This window comes from Sturnira hondurensis, unplaced genomic scaffold (genome assembly GCF_014824575.4).
Source record: "Sturnira hondurensis isolate 20B ecotype Veracruz unplaced genomic scaffold, ASM1482457v3 Scaffold0004136, whole genome shotgun sequence".
In the NCBI taxonomy this organism is placed as follows: Eukaryota; Metazoa; Chordata; class Mammalia; order Chiroptera; family Phyllostomidae; genus Sturnira; species Sturnira hondurensis.
The window spans coordinates 37,951,549-37,972,690 of NW_028076767.1; the positions used below are offsets into that span (position 1 = coordinate 37,951,549).

The 21,142-nt window shown below is 42.1% G+C and overlaps 1 protein-coding gene across 7 annotated transcripts in view; it reads right to left on the reverse strand.

Annotated features, from left to right (window-relative positions):
* Positions 1-21,142, reverse strand: part of OSBPL6 (oxysterol binding protein like 6) — a 197,277-nt gene that overhangs the window by 35,513 nt on the left and 140,622 nt on the right. For 3 of the 7 annotated variants that reach the window (XM_037044372.1, XM_037044371.1, XM_037044375.1), the window contains 7 exons: positions 21,055-21,108; positions 19,837-19,950; positions 19,554-19,724; positions 16,887-17,019; positions 10,451-10,554; positions 9,815-9,907; positions 5,580-5,654 (listed from right to left, as the gene is read on the reverse strand). In XM_037044372.1, coding sequence (XP_036900267.1) covers positions 5,580-5,654; positions 9,815-9,907; positions 10,451-10,554; positions 16,887-17,019; positions 19,554-19,724; positions 19,837-19,950; positions 21,055-21,108 — 744 coding nt within the window. The remainder of the gene's footprint in view (positions 1-5,579; positions 5,655-9,814; positions 9,908-10,450; positions 10,555-16,886; positions 17,020-19,553; positions 19,725-19,836; positions 19,951-21,054; positions 21,109-21,142) is intronic. The other 4 variants (XM_037044373.1, XM_037044374.1, XM_037044376.1 and 1 more) reach the window with 4 other exon arrangements.

The following is a 21,142-nucleotide window of genomic DNA, read 5'->3' on the forward strand; positions in this document are numbered from 1 at the left end:
CTCTGACCCCACTGTTTTATCTACAAAGATTCTTGGCAGAAGCACTAAACGGTGACATGGCTGCCCTTCTCTTACAAAGTCTGGGCACTCCTGTCAGAGGACTTCTTACGCTCACTTCTCTCTGAGCTTACCACCAAACAGGTGAAAACTCGAGAGGTGCCTATACAGGAAAAGTCACTTGCTCCACAGCCATTAGATAACACACAAAAACATTTACTAGTAAATATAATGGCTTCAATTTGAAATTTACTTATCAAAATAAATCTGTAAATGAAATACATATTCCATAAATTACTGTGATTTACCCTTGTATATTATATACAACTCTGTTACATAAATGAACACGGCTTATTAACTGGTCAATACGGAAAAGCGTTCAGTAAAAAAAGTCATATTACTATAGATTTTTTCCAAATGGTCAGAGGCACTTTCCTGCCCAGGCTGGATCTGGGGTAGGCTTGTGATGAGTGGAGGCAAAGCTCCTTGCCCTTTCCTTCTAGAACATTCTACCTGACCATGACAAATGCTGTCAGCCAAACATTCTTTGAAAATGAGAATGCCAATTCCTTTTGTAAATCAGATTACAAATGCCCTCCCCTAATTCTTACTGCAGATGTTCATTCAATTATCTTCAAGAATCAGACTCTTAGACTCCTTCGCAAGCTGAATTTTATATAAATTATAGCATAATTCACATCTTCTAATGAATAGGAAATATGATGTGGGCGGAGGCAAACAGTATCTTGTCTGGTGTATATGTACGTCAGAACAACATTGTTTTTTTCATTTAAAAAAAAAGAGTTTATTTATTTTTAGACAGAGTGGGAAGGAGAGAGGGAGAGAAACATCAGTGTGTGGTTGCCTCTCATGTGGCCCCTACTGGGGACCTGACCTGCAACTCAGGCACGTGCCCTGACTGGGATTGGAACCGGTGACCCTATGCTTTGCAGGCTGGTGCTCAATCCACTAAGCCACACCAGCCAGGGCCCTTTTTTTTCCATTTTTTTAAAGATTTGCTTCAAACTTCCTGACAGGAAAAAAAAAAAGAGGGAGGCAGAAAGAGAGAGAGAGAGAGAGAGAGGGGGCGGGGGGGAATGGACATGAACTAGTGCTCATGCATGGAGGACACAGACGCTGCCCAGAGCGGGTGGAGAGAACCAAAAAAATCTGACCCAGGCTGTGGTTTGTGCACCCAGGAAAGAGTCCTGTGAAAGTCACTTTGCCAAGGCAGGAAGTTATATATCTAAAAAGATACCCAAGACTCCCTGGGGAAGGAGGTAAGCATGAAGCTTTGCCCTAAATTCAGCTACTCTAAGCATGCTAATGTATATGATCTGAATCATTTGGTATCTGGAATTATCAATGTAACTCTATCTCACCCTCTGTGCAGACCTTGCTATTCTGGGCTGGGAGATGTCAACAGCTTGTTTATCTCATCAAGTTCAGAGTTTCTGGCTTCCACAGAAAAGGCCCATGCACACATGCACATAGGCAGGTAAGCCCTTTGAGAAAATGGAGTACTTGGGTTTAAGGCTTTGCTGGAATCCTGTCCAGGCAACCTTGTGAGAACAACGACTGAGGTCTTCTGGGGATGCTTATAAAGGAGTGGCATTTATATGGAAGAATATTGAAAGTAGATAAAAAAATTTTCTCCTGGCTGGTGTAGCTCAGCGGGCCTGCAAACCACACGATCACAGTTTGATTCCCAGTCAGGGCACATGCCTGGGTTGCAGGCCAGTTCCTAGCAGGGGACTCACGACAGGCAACCATACATTGATATTTCTCTCCTTCTCTCCTTCCCTTCCTCTCTATAGATAAATAAAATCTTTTTTAAAAAATTACCTTTAAAAAAAATTTCTGACTTTAACTGTGGTGATGCTAAATCCAGAAAGAGCAGCCAGCCCTTAGCTCTCTAGGAGGGAAGCAGAAAATGCGTGGAGAGGGTGGTGGAGATTTGAAGGCTACGGGGGAGACTGTCATGTGGAAAGGCGTAGGTCAGGAAGTTTCAGATTTAGGGACATGGTTTCCCAATACAAAGAACCAGAAGAGCATTAAGAAAAAGGAATGCAAGTGTTTGGTGATGGGGAATGCAATGCTGACGATCAAGGAAAGGGGGGCTATCTGCAGGCGGGTGCCTTCAGCACTCCAAGGACAGACAAGGTGCTGGAGAGGCACAGCCCCCCCTCCCCACAGCAGGGAGGGGGCTGTGACACCTGGGGGAGGCTGCTGCGGGGATGGGGGAGGCCATGCTGTGCTGGGGGCCCCAAGGGTCCACGAAGGACCCAGACTTGTCCCTGAGATCATGGCCTCTCTACTAAAATTTGGAATGAGATGCTCAAAACAAAAACCTAAGTTACAAATTTATATTTTGAACATAATGGAAGTTTAAATGGGCAATTAGACTAGTAAAAGTGGGTTTGGACATAACCCACAGGGAAAGAGACTTGGAATGCTCCCCTCAAACTGCAATCACACAGGCCACTGCGACCCTGAAAACTAATGGTGTGTTCTGCCTACTGCAAGTGTTGTATTGATACTTTCTTCGTTTGTTTCTTAAAAGAAGTGTATGGATGGGCCGTGTGAATAGAAGAATTCATGAAATGAAATTGAGAATACAAAGTGAGATGTATTAATCTCACCCTAACTGGGCACCTCTTCAGTCTGGGGACTTAGTTTCATGGGATTGAACAACGTAAGGGGTAACAGGTTCTCTGTGGGTGACGGCTGGAATGGGAGTTGTCCACAGCTCTTGGTGTCTGTGCTCAGACCCTCAGCCCTGGATGTGGCCTTTATGCCCTGGTCAGGAAAGAAACCCAAGGCTTCGTGGAAATCCGGTGACCGGGAGAAAGCCCGAAACTGGACCATTCTGGTGTTAGTAACTACACTTTGGAATGGCATGTTAGGCAATGGTTTTTGTTTTTGTTTTTTAAAATCTTCACCCAAGCACATGCTCACTGATTTTAGAGAGAAGGGAAGGGAGGGAGAGAGAGAGAGGAAGAGAAACATCAGTGTAAGAGAGAAACATTGATTGGCTGCCTTCCACATGTGCCCTAACAGGGGACTGAACCTGCAACCCAGGAATGTGCCCTGACTGGGAATTGAACCCACAACCTTTTGGTTTATGGGACGATGCTCCACTCAACTGAGCCACACTGCCTGGGCAAGAGATGCTCTTTACACCTGTCTAGAAAGAAGTTAAAAGACAAATGGATTGACAGTGAAGGTACTGGCACTGAAATTCAGCAATGGTAATACACATGATAGAAAAAGAGGACGCAAGAGCAGGGCTAAGGATGACTCGTGGAGTCAGGGTGAAAGGTCTGTGGCTGTAATTCTGCATCACGAGTACAGGGACCCCTGTGCAGAGTGCAGGTTGCACCGGGACTCTCAGAGTCCATCCATGCTGAGGCGCCAGTGTTCCTGTTTTTCCACCCCTATTCTGTTGGAGCTGGCTAATGTTGCAAATGGACCACTTGGGTGTTAAGTGCTCAGGATTGACAGTAATAAACCCCTGAAACATCTCCTTGGGTGCACTTTTCTTTGGGAGCCGGTCTCAGCTGTCCCAGACATCTGAGTGGGCAAGGAAAACAAGTGACTAGGAGTTGCATGGAAGAATTCTGGATAAAAGGTATCGGCAGGATAGGATGGGCTCAAAATACGTGCGGTAACTTTGGTGTGGGGAAGAGGAAGGACTGGGAATTAAGGAGAACCACTGCGGTAAAAGAAATAGGGGGCTGAGTCACCGGCGTCAGGTCCCTGAGATACGGATGGAGAGGCCCAGAGAGCCAACTGAGGGTTGCTATGCTCTGGGGTTCAAGTTATAAAACCTAGAGGGTGCAGGGAACCTTCCCTACCCCCCGGCTCTTCCTGAATTCACTGCGAAGTGTTGCCAGTACCTCTTCTCACTAGGTGCATCTAAGTTACTCTCAACTTCTACGGTCACAGCTACCCTGGACAGTAGGTATTAACACTTTCCTCTTCTAAAAGGTGTTTCTTTTCTTTCTTCAACTTTTGAAATACGAACTCATTCAATTCAAATAGGTTCTCACCCCAGTTTTATTATGTTCACTATATGGACCTGCAATTAAAGAATGAACACAGCAGAAACATTCACTTCCCTGTGTGCTATCTTAGAAGTATGTTACCTAAGGAAACATTAGCATTGGCCTTTCCACACTGAGATGGTGTTCCATAATCATCACTTGATTTCTTAATTTTATAAATGAAAGACTGCACTGAAGAATTCTTTAGCAGATTATACATGTATCTATTGTTAGAATCTGCTACCATATAGGTGTTGTATACTTTGTTCATCCGCATTTGAGTGTAGGCATAAGATACACATCAACTATGACATCTATTTCAATAATTTGTTCGGTCTAAGAGTCAGAAAACGTGAGTTTCAGAGTCACTCCCCTAATAAATTCCAAGTCACTGGTTCATTTTATAATCAAAATCAATTTTGCTTCTCGAACATCCAGGTAAGCACCTAGATAAATGCAAGAGCAGTGGCCAGTCATCAGTAGAAAACCAATCCCTGCGCCAGTATCCATTCTCCTATAGCACAACCAAAACCTTTTTATATTTTTCAGCAATTCTAATATTAAATATGCTCTACCGCTAGCAAGAGTAAAACTATTATTAATCCAAGAGATATTATCTAATAATAAAAAAACGAACACCTATGATTGTTATGAACAAAGTACTCTATTTTAAAAAAACTGATCGGATGTCATAAATAAACAAATATTAAGGTTTCCTTTGATGTAGCAAAGGGTCCTAGTATTGACATGTTCTACTTCAAGTTCCACACGGACAACTCACTACTCTCAACACTGACTCAATTTTAACTTTGCCATTTGCCTTATCGACCCCAATGCGTCCTCTATTGTCCTAATACGCATTCTATTTTCTCTTTAAAAGAAAACCCAAACCGACCTGTAGATATGAACTAAACATCATTTAACTGTGGTTTTTCTACTTTGCCACACTTAGTTTCTGATGTCCAGCTCAGTATTCACTGCAGGAAACAGTTTTCTCTGGCTAAGTGTAACTTGTGTAGCCATTTAGGTATGGCATCGAAATTCACCTTTTCCTACCCTCTCCTTTCTTTATTCTCACATCCCGTTCAAATAGTCACATTGCTACAAAAAAAAGCACAATGTATGTCTGTAGTAACATGACTTTTCTTAGAAAACCAGAAATCAGTTAGCAAAGGTTCCAATACCAGTATGGCAAACAAACAAACAAACAAACAAACGAACGAAAACCATTATTTAAGGAAATCCCACACCACAAGGGGCTGTGCTGTTCCGCAACCTTGAATCGAAATGATTTCTTACACTGACAGCAGCGGTAGAGAACTGGATCACGGAACAGTTTCCCGTCGCAAACGCCAATATCCGGGTCCGCTCCTGCCATGCAAAGGCGGCCAGAAAACATGCGAAAGCTATGCCAACCCAGGAGCAGGCCACCGTTGACATGGTCACGCGCAAGTGGCACCATGGAAACGGGGGCCGACACTCGTACACAGTTTCTCATTGTTATTAAACGTCCGCTTGAGATTGAAATCCACTCACTGTTGTAGCCACTGCTGCCGCTAGCCTCTGCCGGCGCCGAGTGGTGTTGAACTGGCCCTTCACAGATGGCCCTTCCTGACAGTGAATGAGAGAAGAGGAGGGAGGAAAAAAACACGGGATGAGGCGCAGAGAGGACAGGATGCGGGAGGACGAAAGGTCATCAGACAAGGGAGAGGGGGAGTTTTTAACTGGGGTTGACTTTTCCTAAATCTTGGCATTGAAAAGAGCGCGAAGGGGCATTCGGGCAGCGAGGAAAACGCATCCCTCTCACTGCGGAACGCCCAAACACATCCGCCTATTTGCTAAACAACACCCCACCCAGAAAGAGATAGAAAGGTAGGAACTGACGAATAGCTTGGCATGTCAAGGTAAAAGACATTTGCATACTGCTTTATTCATGCAGTGTCGTGTTAGAGGAAGTCCAAAGGCCCTCAATAAACGAAAGCAAATAAAAAAAATGAGTTGAGGGAAAAGTAATTAAATAAATAATACGCAAACGTTAAAATGAACAGGTTGTAATGGGGGCTTCCCGATGGCCAGGCAGAATTTTTTGTTTCTTGGTGAGAGGAAAAAGTAAGGCAACGGGAAAGCAGGCATCTTCAACTCCCCTTTTATTCCCTTCCAGTGAAGCTCTCTGGCATTCAACAGTAGGAACAATGCTGGGATTTTCAGGCTAAAGAACTTCCCCAGAGGATCCCCATAGCCGAAGAAAAAAGTCCAACAAAAACCAGCTGTGAAACCTGAGAGCACAGGCTTCACTCAGTGATGGGCACCTATGTGTAAGCCAGTGGAAGAATTCCTGAGCTTGCTTCCTTTCTTTTCTCTTCTTGGTGGACAAGAATAAGAATAGCGACATTTCCTTCTAGCCAGGCAACTCTGCCTCCGTCTGACAGATCCCGACTCTTCAAGGTTGACTCTTCACTAATTTTAATCCCAATGCACTGAGATGTGTAAGTCACCAAACAGCACAGATCCAGAAAAGTAGCAAGGGTGCTTTAGTCTTTTTGGAACAACAGACAGATATTTCAAATTCTTATATCTCTAATTCTCTTTATATTTGCCAAATTGCAATCACATTTCTCTTCCGTCTTCTTAAATCTTCTGTATATGTGTAGGATATGCTTATTATATATACACATACATATATCACCTGCTTCCCACCAAAATCTTTTCCTATACACAATCCCTGCGTATTTAATGTAGTAGAAGAGAACTTACTTTGAGCTTACATCATAATCTGAGCATCTGTGAGATCTAGGATAGCTACACATGAACAACATCAGGTCATTGTTACTCCATACTTTCTACTATTCCTCACTCTCTTCAACAACTAGGGATCTAGTATTTAATTCATGCTATCAGCAACACAGAAAATCAGCAGCTCTCTACAGCAACCCTTCCAAAATCATTCTGTTCTTGCCTTCCTCTACTGCATTTAAAATACAGCCCAACTGTTACTGTATAATGATCATATTGAGATTTTTATTAGAACCACAAAATTGGAACTTTGGAAGACAAGAAGTCCTTTTTTAAGAGGTAATCTCCACAGAGCCCCCTGGGTCAAAAATGTTGCCTTCTGAGTTACACAATGGATTCCTGAGGCTCGGTTCCCACTGGCTTCTTCTAGTGGCTGCCCGGCCATAATCTTCCCATTCAAATCAACGGCACAATCTAACCCATGTAAGAATAAGAAAACAAACACCCAGGGCAACACGTTCATTTTTACTTCCTTAGGGTCAACTTTTTAAATGATGTTTTATAATTATTTCAAAACGAAAACTGCTACAGAAGGCTGAATGCAAAATTCAGTGAAAACACCAATAACAATAGCAGTAAGAGTAACCACCAACACCACCACCGGACAGTCTAGGTCCATTCACAAATGGCTGGCATACTGAAAGTTACAAACAATAGTGGGGATGAAAAATGAGCCACTCACTACAAAGCCTCCCAAGCTGGCTGCAACAATGAGCATCCCAGAAAGTGGTTCAAGTAGCGGCACGATCATGGGCTCGAAACAAGTACATGGCACCATCAGGTGGAATTCCCATGATCAAGAAACACTTCAAACAGGGATTGTACCTGTAGGTAAAATACTGATGGCTAATGGCATGGATATGGGTTATAGTTATTCCTGGCTGAGGGTGTGGTTCCCCAGCCTGAGGGATCCTGGTTTGGCTGAGCAGAAAAGGCCCAGAGATAGTCCCGAATTCTGCAGCCTTCCTCCACCAAGCCTTCTGTCTTACCAGCCAGTCCATGTGGGGCGGGGGGTCCCTGGGGATGACTCATAGCTCACTGCTCACCCCAAGTCTAGTCATCTCCACTTGGAGGTACAACCAAATCTCTTACTTTTGAAAGTTTAAACTGTCCTCTGCGTGTGGGTATGACCTGACTTCAATCTCCCTCAAACATAATTAAACCAGACTCACAAGGGCCATCGTGTTACTCTTTTGGCAAAAGAAAAACACAGCAAAACAACATAAATAAGCACTTAAAACCTAATAAGCCACCCCCAAATGTACAAGTATGGGGATGAAGAATATTTTCCTGCTTTTTACATAATTTCTTGTGATGACTTAAAACATAAACTTTCTGCACATTGAAAAAGCACAGGCTTGACTCTGCAGGCTTTTCAGAATTGCACTCTATTTCCTTCAGAAAAACTGAGTGAGGTGGGGACCATGGTGGCCTCACGGCCATAGCGGCTGGCCGGGGACATGCATGCAGGCTCCCCGAGAACTAGTGTATCCAGGACAATAGCCATGAGGGGGAATCTGTTCAATGGGAAACCTTCTAAGAACAATATTGAAATAATATCTAATCTCAAGTGTATATATGTGTTCATATAATGATAGCCTTTTCCAAAGATGTTTTTAACATAATGGTTCTTTTTCCTGGTTATAATAACCATAGACACCATGCTTTAAACAAATAAAACAGTCACAAAAGTAGACAATCATGTGCTCAGAACAAATGAAACTGCCGAAAGCAATTTTAGGTAATTTTCTTCTGAAGCCATTTGGACATGTGTTTCTATAGCATTAATTTTCTGAATAGTGGGGAAAACATGCAAAATCATACTGAACAAAGGAACGCAAAAGCTGTGTTCATAAAATGTGGAAATTCTAAATAGACCATGGATTTTTAATGCTCATAAAAACTTATTTTCAAATACATCAGATTAGCAAGCAAAGCAACAAAGAGTTTGTTATTCACATTCAGAATTACTACACAAAAATGTTATCAATACAGTCAGAACTAAAGAATTATTATTGTTATTTGTTCAGAAGACAGTGAAGTATTCTGAAAAGCAGTTCCCTTTACCTTTGTATTAGAATATAGACTGATTTACAGTGCAGTAAAAAGAAAGGCAAAATCATAGTCTAATTTTGATTGTGCAGGGCAAGCGCCCTTCAGAATACATAGCTAGGACTAGAGAAATACAGAATCTAGTTTAAAGATCTAAAAATAACATGCTTTATGATATAAGAGGTTTTAGGCATTTATCATTAAGTATCATTGCAATAAAATAACAAAATAGGATCTTATTTAAAAATTTCAAATTACTCATTTCAAATAAATAACTTATTGAAAATAAATTTCATGTAAATTTATCATGAGCCATTAAGACTTCAGTTCAGATTTTAAAAGTGATTGTTGATGGCTAAATAATGTCTATTTGTGTAGAATCATGAAATTTTAGAGTTCAAAGGAAATTCAAGATCATTAACTCCTTTACCCAGAAGCAAAAAGAAGCCCCCCAAATTTCAGAGAAATACATGAAATGATGCTTCCAAGAAATCACAGTGATTAGGCTAGATCCTGGGTTTGCTAATTTCCAATCTATTACAGCTCTCACTTTCTTATTGACAGGTGAAAATCTGGACAAAGCTGGCTCTTTCAAGGCCTAGTATATAACAATAAGTGTTCAATACAACCGACTGGGTCTCTAGTTCAGATTTTTAAGGCGACTTTTTGTTAAAATCTATTTTACTGGTTCTAAGCCCATAACTGAGAATAATAATGCCATTTTGCAGCCATATTAAATAATTTTAAACTTCTTTTTACTTAGATCAGAGTAAAAAGAACAGATTTCCCTCTATTTTAGATAATGTAACTCGGTCTGAAAAGCATTGGCTTTCAAGCAGTTCAGCTGCTATAAACTTTTTCACGTCCATGAACTGATACAGAGACTATAAAATACGCAAAAATATGAATGAAAGAAAAGTCTGTACCTGCAGTTGTATTTTTGTATCTTTGCTGACACTTTTTGTTCTCCATCTTCTTGTGACCCGCTTGTCTTTCTTTGAAATATCTACACAGTTAGCCTACATTACACAAATAGTTAAAAGCAACAAAGTATTAAGTTCACACAGACAACACAGGCAAGTTAGTCAAGACTCATGGTTAGACACCTAAGCAAACCAGCCAGGAGAGAAAGGTGTTATCTGATGCACAGTGGGCATTAAAAGCAAAGACAAGAATTTAATTATAAAATATATTTTTCTGCTATACAAAATCTATAGGATTAGAGATGTTTAGCATTTTTTTCCTACATGAAAAGATGGTAACAATTCTGGGAGCATCTCAGTTATGTCTTCAAAGTTATTATTTCTAATGCAACACAAACATGGAAGATTGATTCCGATTTTTTCTTCTAGTTTGTATTTAAAAGTAAAACATTTCAAATTATACAGCTTAATTCAATGGGACCAAGATTCAAATATATTAAGAATAACTACATACTGGAAACTAATTTGTATTGTAGTTTTTCCCCTTTAAATATTACCTTAAATATTCATAGCACAATCCAGTAAAAATTCTGAGTTAATACCTTAAGGTCCTTTCACCAGTAGCAGCAATGTGTTTACCTGCATGTCAGTAAAGTTAGGTGCTGACTGAGTTCTCTGAAGTATTTCCAAATTTTGCAGGAGTTTGCTAAGTTCCACGAGGTTTGACTGGCAGTGTGCAAGGTCTAGCAAAATCAGAAACAAACTGATATTAGAACTGGGCAGGGAGTGGTGGTGGTAGTAATAGAGGTGAGCCAATCCAAATGACGGCAAATGTAATTAGGCAGACCCGCGTTTACAGGTAATGGTGACACTGGCAAATTAAAAAAAAAAAAAAAAACCAACCCAGGCCCTTCTCTGGTTTAGAACCATTAAACCACACATTATTACATGATGACTTCAAAGTGTACTCTTGCAAATTAACAGCTATTAGTGTAGAGAGCCATTAAAATCTCGGTCAGATTGTGTGTGCTCACTTTCCTGCTCAGGTGGCCCTTGTCACATAAAAGCATGCTCACGGGAGCTTCAGCACTTGCACGGTTTCACCACTAAGAGCCTGTCTGCCTGTTTCTAATGTAGTTTACAAGGTGGCTCCTTGGAATTTGGGGGGAGTCAAAGTCATGTTCGGAAAAATAGGATGGAATGCAGAGTCAGATGAACATATTTATCTATCATTTAGCTCACTAACAGTGTGGCAGTGCATGATTTCTTTAAAATCTACAAGAGATGTTATACTAAACAAAACCAAAGGTTCTCAAAGTGTATTCCCTGGCCCCACAAGATCAGCATCACTTGGGCCTGAAACTCATTGTTTGTACTGCTCAGGGTGAAAAAAATGACTTCTCATTTTATTTTTAATTTTTTTGTTACATTTAAACAATTTTTTAAAGAGATGCATATTACAATATCACAGAAAACTGACCTTTAGTATGTGAGGTTAAATACAGCCCAGAAATATTGAGTTACCAGTATTCACCCAATCAGTCAACATTCAGAACATGGCTCCCAGTTACACAATGACTTTTGCATGTGTACTATTTATGAAGAGATGCAACTGAAAAATTATAAATCTGAAAAATTATAAAGTGATGGTTCTTATTCTTGTGGAAGTGGGTAAAAATTTCACTTCAATTATCTTGGTTCCTCATTCAATCTCAAAGATCTGAATTGATGTAATGATGGTATAGGCAGCACAATATTGCTGTTAAACATGGCTAAAGATTAGCTGGGTCAAATAACATAGTTAGTTGTGTTTGGTGGACTTTTTGTTACTATTCTTCACAGAGGACTGTGGATTCCCTACATGCAGAGCAGTTTATCGGAGGCCGGGCCACACCTCGGTCCCTCCTCTCAGCAGCATCTGCCTCGGGACGGAGCCCGGAGCCTGGTGGGCTGAGCAAGAGCTGCTGCTGCTCCTCCAGGGAATCCGTGGCCAGCAGAGGCCTACATCCCTTCAGAGAAGGAACCACCCCGTGGAGGCGGGAGAAAGAGAACAGCGGGAAGGCCAGGGCCCTTCCACTGCCCCCACCTGCTCCCTGTTTCAGGAGAGGCAGTCCCCTGTCTGCCCCTTCTCCTTCCCTTTGTAGGAAACAAGGTGAAGTGGCCCTGAAGGATAAGAAATAGAGATGAAAGGGAAAAAATGAAGGAGAAAAGTAGCGCAAAGAAGGAAGGAAGGGGTTAGAGGGGAAAGCAGAAAGAAGATGGCTACAAGGGACCTACATTTAACTTGCCTTTTATATAAAAAAATTACATCATTAGCAAGGTGCTGGTGGGAGACTATCCAAGACTGCCCGTAGACTGAGCCTTCTATCCAGTAAATTTTGCATTCATATTTCTTAATAATTGTGATTACTCTACACAAATGGTGGTGTAAGTAGCACAGAAATCTAGATTTGGGCTTAAAACCCTTCCTAACAGAATAGAAAGAGAACTTCGTAATGAACTCAGTTCAAGGCAAAAAGGACTTAAAACTTTGGGAGTTGAAAGTCAGTTGATTCAAGAGACACTGATTTACTTTACAATTTTTGGTTTCGGTTTCCTCACCTGTTAAGTGGTGATAGTACTATTTACTTTTCCTACTCTCCTGACTTAGAGTAGCAACAGAGATGGCAGAAGAGAAAATTCTATGAAAACCAGCAATGATCTTTAAGGAGATCACATTAAGTTTAACCATACTGCCGGGACCTCAACTTTGAATGAGCTGCACCATCCTCAGCACATCCATCATTTAAAATACAGAGGGATGGAATCCTTGGCAGGATTTCACTGCTTGCTTAAGTGTCTGGCTGTGTATTAAAATTATAAAGATTTGTCCAAGAAAATAAAAATACCTTCAAAAATCTTGAGAATTTCATTAAATTGAGATTAAATCTAAATTTAGAACCTGGGACAAAAATAAAAATTATGCCAAGAAAGGACTACTAAGATTATTTACAATAGTGAGAATTAAAAGCTTAAATCCCTAAGCCGTTTATTTTCTCACTGTGCCCGACCTTACTCTGGAAAGAAACACGTCATAAGACTGTGGAATGGTTAAATAAATTAAGGTATATCCAAGGTTATCCATTTGTTATTCCATTTTGGTACCACTGATTGGGGAGACACTGTGTACCCCACAAAGTCCTAAGCACAGGAGAAGCAGTCAAGAAAGACTCATGGTTTTTCATTCTGAAAAAAGTGTACACAATAAACAATCTCTATGTTGAACTATTATGTACCATCTTTAACAAAGGCATATACTGGTATATAAAGGTGGCATATAGAATATTAATGTGACATTTTGCTTCTATGGGGAACAATGTTCTCTAAGAGCCAAGCGATTCCCTCCCCTACTGGAGAAGATCTGAATGGTTACAAGTCCAGATTTCTGAACAGCTTGTCACTTTAGTATTGCAACTACAGGTAAAATGTGTTATGGGTTCAGGAAGATGGTACAGGATAAACTTCTGAAATGCAACCCCCCTCAATGTTGGGGATTCTATAAAATGACCCATACAGACCAAAGAGAAAGTGCTGGGGTGGTTTGGGGCGGGGGGGCTCCTGTGGTCTGAAGTCATCAGAGCAGACTTCAAAGACAGTGGAATCTTTCAAGATTTCACGAAATGTGTGAAGGATCGATGAAAAGAATTCAACAAAATACAAAAGTGGAGAAGGGCCGAGGGGGCACTGCAGGGTGGAAAGAACAGCCCACGTAAAGGCGCAGATGCATGAATATGCAAGTGTGTTCAAGTAGCAAGTACATTAAGCTGGGCCAACACTGAAACGGTAAGTAGGGTAAGAAAGCTAAAAGCTGAATATTAAGTGCTGGGCTCAGTAGTTTGGACTAAAGCCCCAGCGTCCATGGAGAACCACTTGAAGAGAGTTTTGCATAAAAGCTATTTTAAGGAATATCAGTCATGAGGGAACATTATGTAGCGGGTGAAGAACTGGCTTCGGGGTTAGTCAAACATGGGTTGGCTGGAGTCTCAACCTCCCGGCCAGGGCAGCTGTGAATCTTGGGCAGACTTCTTAACCTCCATGCATTTCACTTTCCTCATCTGCAAAATGAGGATGGCTGCAATATCTACATATCTCATGGCTGAGTGCGACGGAATAATGCCTGCTAAGTTGCACAGAGCTGCAAACTTGTTTGAGAATAGTCGTTTCCCACGAGCCCCTGAGAGAGATGGAGCAGCCGAGTAAGCGACTGAGGGCGAGAGTTCCAGTCAGGGGGCTGTGTGACTGCCCAGAGACCGGGTGAACGTGGGCCTGAGCTAGGAAAGCAGAAATGGAATTTGAGAGGAAGTGCAGATGACAGGGAAAGGAAGTGGGGGGATGCTTTCAAAGAAATAACAGAACTCGGTCTCAGCTGAATGAATGGGTGGGAGGGTCAGAGATGACACTAAGGTTTCGGGGGGGATATGACAGCAGCACTGACAGAAACGGGATAGATCAGGAATTGGGACCATTTTCAGGACAAAGACAGAGTTTGGTTTCCGAAAGAGTGAGAAGAGGCAGGACAGAGCATGTACACAGAAATGGCCAATAGCAAGGGAGACAATGGGAATACAGCAATGGCTGGTACAGAGGGCTGAGAGTTAAAGATTTTCAGCCCTTTTGAGATGACTATGATGCGGTGATTAAGAGCTTATGCCCTGGAGTCAGGCTGCCTGAGGCTGACGCCCACCTCCACTGTTACTAGCTGAGCGAACTTGGTGTGAATAGTGAGCTAACCTCTCTGTGCCTAAGTGTGCTCATTGGTACCCTGGAGCTGAGAGGATTAAATGAGTTAATGCATCTGAAACACCTAGAATAGTGTCTGTCACAGAGGAAGTCCCCAATAACTGTCAGCAGCTGCCACCCCTGTCATCATCAAAATAGAGATTTCATGTGAAATTATGAGCATACCTGTCATCTTCAAAGCACAGAACGTAATTGCCACAATTATCACACCTGGCCCGGGTTAGCCCTCCAGCTCTTCCAAGTCCTTGGAGTGTAACCCAGACCAGCCACTTGGCCTCTCTGAGCTTTGGATTCCCTGTGGATAACAATCCCCGCTGGCTACTGCTGTGAACATTTACAGAAACCACATACAGGGCTGGGCAAAGGAGGCTATTAATAATAATAAACAACAATGGAATAACTAATAGACAAATAAATAACTAAATAATAACAAGAATACACTCTGTTTTGCGTACTCATACCTGTAAACCAACTTTTGCCCACCCTGTACGCCAAGTTCTGGGCTCGGTGCTGGGCCCATGACGAGCACCCAGTGGAACGTAGTTACAATGACTGAAGTAAAAGCAGATGGCTGAACCCTGAGATTCCCCCCCAACTAAGGCTGGCCAGACCAGAAGCCTCATTACAGAGGGTCCTGCAGGGCAGGTTGGAGGATGCAGCCTGAGAACCCAGCAGAAATCAGAGGGCCTCCCGCTACCAAGAATGTTTCTCCCACAGAGCAAAAAAAGACAAAAGTCAAGTTAGGAGAGAGAACAAAGAGTCCACGGGGAGAGAACAGGAGGGAGTGGGGTGGGATAAACCGAGGCTGTTCCTGAGAGGAGGTAGTAGTCACTGCACTAAATCCCGAAGGAGAACAGACATGCAGGACGGAGGACACGGGTAGAGCGGTCAGGATGGGGCCAAGGAGGCTCACCCGGAGACTGGAGAGAGGGCACAGGGGATGGGCCACGGCGTGTCGTGAAGTGGCACACAGGGAGACAAGTGCATCCTCCCGCCAACCAGGGCCTTCTTGACATCAAGGCCAATAAACGTCTGTGCGTTTTGGACAGAAGAACTGACTTCGTCCCAGGGTATGGTCTCAATCTTTTCAGCAATGTAGGTGGTCAGGTTAAATGCCACAAGCTTATGTGAGGCCTCAGAAATTAGAGGAGAGGCAGAAACGTCTAGAACTGCCACTGAGGAGACCCTGCAGGATCCCAGGAAAGTGGGATTCGGCTTCCTTCCCCAACCCGAAGTGAACAGTCAGAGTGATGCCTGTGTGCTCTGTGAACGGGTTCAAGTAAAAGCCTTTCAATGGAGCATCAGCTGGACATGCTTTACAAATATAACATCTCTCTCAAAACCTTATTCTCACATAAACAGGAAGTTTGGGATATTTAGAGGGCTAATAAAAATGCTGCAGACTTTGAGCTCACACATGTAGAGCAAAAACTAAACCAAACCAAACCATAACTTTTTGGGGTGGGGGGGGTGCCCAATACAGATTGACAAGTTTCAATTTTTCTGAGGACATAAAAAAAATTGTAAGATCTACTCTATCTACTCTCACCACAATTTTATAAAAGGGAAAACTTAATATCAAAGAAGTTAGCCCAACATTATCTCTAAATAATTTTGAAAACTAAATCAATTTAGCCTTATTGCATATTTCCCACGTGATCCTTGTTTTTCTCATTTTTGAAGGTCAAACGAACACGGTCTTGTAGAATGGAAATGGTCTATGGATCCAGCCTGGACCTACATACTCAGGCTAATTAGAGGAAGGAGAACGTTTCTGGAGACTGAGAGGCTTAGACATTGCAGAGTGAGGGAACAGTGTATTGGTTCAGAACATTTAGCAACCGATCCACAGTGGAACATGTCTAACAGGTAACTGTGGATATAAGATACAACATAGTCTGCCATTTATTGGAAGCAATGCAATGCAATGCACAGGTGAGGTGCAGCAACACGGCAGAGAGTCAAGGACTGAGGGTGGAGGGTGCTCCTGAAGCAGCACTCCTCCCAGGGTCCAGGAAGACGGGAGCCTCACGAAGCCAGAGGGGGCAGGTCACGAGATGAGGTGAGAAGGCTGAAGCGGGGGGATTTCAGGGTAAGGATGAAACCAGATTCAGTATTTGTGAGGGTGCAGAACTGACCTGTTTCATGGCAAGAAGGATCTGGTGTATAAAAATAAGAAAGTAAAGGTTGAGGTAATCAAGGAGGTTGGGGAGTGAAAGGTGCAGCACCCACGATTCACCTCCTTTGTTCCTGTTCCTTGGCTTATTCTGACAGCCCACAACATGCAGGAACTAACCTTCCGCACACCTGTCCATTTCCTCTGAGTCCTGTAACCAGGCGGCCACTTTCCTCTGGCCAGTCGTGCAGGTGGCCGGGAGGCTGCTGCTGCTTGGTAAAGGGGACTGCCACGGACAGCTGCTGGGTTGCATCTACAATAAACAAAAAGAAATGCAGTTAAGCAGAAATGGCATATTTAAGTGACTAAAAAATACTCGTCACTCAACATGACAAGTATTCTTAAAGCACCATGAAAAAAGAAAGGAAGAAAGGGCATAATCAAAATATGGAAGAAGTCTCTTGGCTAAATGTATGTGCTCAGCAACACCAAAATGCATGATACTAACAGCACTTTCATTGAGTTGCTATCGCCATTATACAACAAAGGGGACTACATTCAAGTGTGTTATCTCTCAAACGCACCAGGACCTGCCAACTCTAATTCCCCACACTTCATATCAGTCAGGAAGTTGTAGTTGAACACAGTGTCCTCACTGTGGACTCAACTCTGTACCCACATGAGCAGCTCAAGGTCTCTGTAGCCACCTGTGATTCCTAAATACTCTACATTATCCACCAGCAGGTAATCTTGCAAATGCTCTGAATGCATACTGAACATTATAGTTTATAAAAAGGCAGTCTTGGCAAATTACTATTTAAAGCTGATAGACTTTCCATTGAAGACATTTTATGGGAAATAAGGTTGTATGAACTATACAGATATTAAAGTGAATACAGTAAATGCTCAGTTAAAAAAAAGAGCAGAAATTTATTTTCCCAAAAAGCTAAAACAACTTTAAAACTCTCTGTTTTTGACTTTAATGTCCAATTACAACTGGTTGTGCCACTTCTAAATCATTATGAAATGAATGAAGTACATACTTAGCAAAGACAGATTTATTTATTATCCACACAGGGCTACAAATCAATTAACATTCAGGAGTCTCATAATGTGATACTTAGAATGCAAGTGAGGTGATAAAAAGCTCTTCTCAGACTTTACTGCATTTTGATAAATGCACTGGGGATTTTTCACTGAGTTGGGTCTTAGATTATGTTGCTTGTAACTAGGGCAATAGGTCCTCCATGGATGTCAGAGCTGAAGAGCTTTCTTATTCCAAGGCGAACAGTGGGGAGGACCTGCTTTTAGCTCTCCATTCCAGATACCATACCCAAGTTATTTAATAACTAACAAAAGGGATGAAAATAATACAACTTTGATCACTTCTCTGTGTCAAAGATGCAGGCAGGAGCTGGAACAATCAAAGGATTAAAAATTTGTGTTTTTAAAATATCTACCTGGGATACGTTTCCTGTTTAATTTGGACTAATGCTGGGATTCCATCTATTCTGCGGTGAGAAGGCAGGAGGAAGGCAGGAGGCCCAGAGAAACCTGGGGACTATCTTGAGTGCCTGGTGTTGGGTCATTCAGCAAGTGCCTTATTATTCCCTGACCCTCTAATCTCCCGGCTCAGGGTTGACACAACACAATGTTCCTAGGACTAATTAAACACTCCTTGGCAGGGCTACACCAGAAGGGCTTGAGAGCCTTATGAAGTACAACTCATGGGATTCAGCAAAAATTACTGGAGTAATTTCCACTGCAAGAGCAAAAACTGAATACAGTAGTATTTCATTTAATCTGATTTGATTAGTCTTGCAATTACTCCATGAGGTTTTTCAGTGCTTTGCAAGTAAAACTTTTATATATCTAAAACATATATTACATCCTTATATAAGAAAAAAGAGAAAAGGAGAATTTCCAGTGGAACACGCTCAAACCCAACTTCTGTGGCAGCCAGTGATTCACAGATGCCTCTGCTCCCAACACCAGGCACCGAGGGCAAAGCTGGAACACTCCTGGGCAGGGCAGCGTGGCCATGGTTCAGAAAACTTAATTACTGAATCAAAGAAACAGCTGTCTCCCTGCCTGTGGTCTTAACCTTGATTTTTAATAGGCAGCATGTCTAGTTTTTCAGCAACATAGAAAGTGAACTCTTAATACAGTCCTAAGAACCTCAGCCTCCCTTAATCTGGTACCCAGTACCGTATAATGGAAAGAGTACTGCTTTTGGAAACAGAGAGATGAGGATTCAGATCATAGCTCAGCTGTTTCATGGCTACATAACTTCTGGAAAAATTCTTTACTGTCTCTGAGATTTACTAGAGATTAGAGATGAATAAAGGCCAAGTGCTTAACACAGTGTGTGACCAGTGGGCTACTGAAATGGGCTACTGCTTCTGTTATTGGCACATGTCTAGCCCACTTGCATTAACTTTGAGGGAAATTCACCCGTCTCTCCAGGGATCATGTATATATTACACGGCAAGGCAAAAAAGCACATTTCAGTTTCAAAACTTTGTAGTCTTATTACCGCCCAGGAAGACATAGATTTCTAGGTGCCAATTAACCAAATGTTTACCCTACTTCTTAACAGTCTTCAAAAGCAGTGTAAAATAGGGTGCAGTCCATTCAAAGAAAGGAAATGCATCTGTTAATTCTCTTGGTGACTGACATACCCATCAAATCCATACTTGTGATTAACTTTGATGCCAACTGTCACTCGTGTCTCCTGAGGGCTGGTTTACCAAGAAAACTTTCTATTTCTGGTTGGGCAAATGAGTTATGTGTCTGCTTAAGTTTCCAAGCAATTTCTTGGCTGATTTTTATATAACAAAGGCATACCTTCCCATCCACAACAGAAACATTAGCAGCAGGTGAGGATTCAGCTGTGGAGGTTGAAGGAAATATGTGAAAACTGGCATCTCTTGGCGATCTCACAATTTCATTCTGCCGATACAGTCGATGATGGCGCAGTTTGGAGACCCACGCATCAAACCAGTCCTGGGATTTCACCTGAAACAAGCACAAGAGGAGGTAAGGGTGAAACCAATATTCTGTTTCCCACGGAGGAAGGCCAAGTGATTTCCCTGATAATGGCAGAGGAGCTGCTGAAACGCAACTTTACCTTCAAATGATAGATGTGCTCTTCTGTATCAAGGTCTATTCTCCGAGCTTTCTTTTTAATGGACATGACCGAGAGCCCCACATCGATGCTTCCGTGGACCTTCCCTTTCTGAATCTGAAATCAAGAGACTAGTAAATAGGCTGGGAGGTATGGGATTTTAAGTGTTTCTGTACTGAAGTGAGCTCATTTCGATATTTCACTTATCTATGGGAAAGGGAATGTCACGCCTCCTTTATAAAGGCAACGAACGGGTAACTGAGAACAAAGGTTCTAAGGGTACAGTCCTTACTCTAAGGACAACTCAGGTTGCCGTGGCTTCCCACCAATTTCAATAAGACTATTCATCTCTTACTTCTGTTTTAGGCATATCATATAGTATCAATTTGTCATAGTTCTAGATTGCATAGTTTATATCCCCCCAAAGATAACTTTAATGGTTCCTAAAATAACTATGGTCAATCTTTGACCTACAACCCAGAACACCCCCAAGTAATCATCTAGAAGACAGCTGCCGGGGCAGAACCGGGCAGCTGGGACCAGAGAGCACTGCGCAGCCAGCTTGTCCTTCCGGCCGCCCTCGTCCTTCTAGCTGACAAGGACACACAGTTGATTCAACGGAAGAGATGGGAACAAAGCTGAAATCTGCTATTCCCCCTAGACCACAGAGACAAGGAGGGCATTTTCCAGTTTTACATGCAAACAACTCCTTTTTACATTAAAGAAAAAATTGGAATAATTTTAGTGAGTTGGGATTCCCAAGATAAAACAATATAAGATGTGAAATATGACATGAAATGAAGTTCCTAAGGTAGATATTAAAAGGACATCAACAAGAGCAAAGGTTGCTTTAAATCTCAAAAAAGCACATAAAGCACAGTTTGTTAAGGCACAGAAAAAACCTACTTGGGTTTTCTGTCCAAGACAGAAATGGTGACCTTTATTAATTAGCATGTCACTTTTAGGTTTAAGCTTGTTTCAAACAACAGACATTGCAATAGTTAAATCTTCATGCACTAGTTTGAGATGTTATGCTAGCTTGAGCTGAAGCATAAAACACACCTTCCATGCAGCATGGAAGTTGGGTAGCTTGTTAAATATGACAGGCACAGAAATGAGCAAAGCTGGTAACTGTGGCACAAGGCTTGTGCAGCTGTGCCGTGTACTCACTTCAAGCAAAATCTACATCGATCTTTGAAACATGCCTTGTGTGCTACTTACATCGAGTGGTGCCTTTGAATACTTTAACATTCCATTATCCAGGACAAAAAAACGCTGCAAGAACCAAACAACCCCCAGTTACTGTATT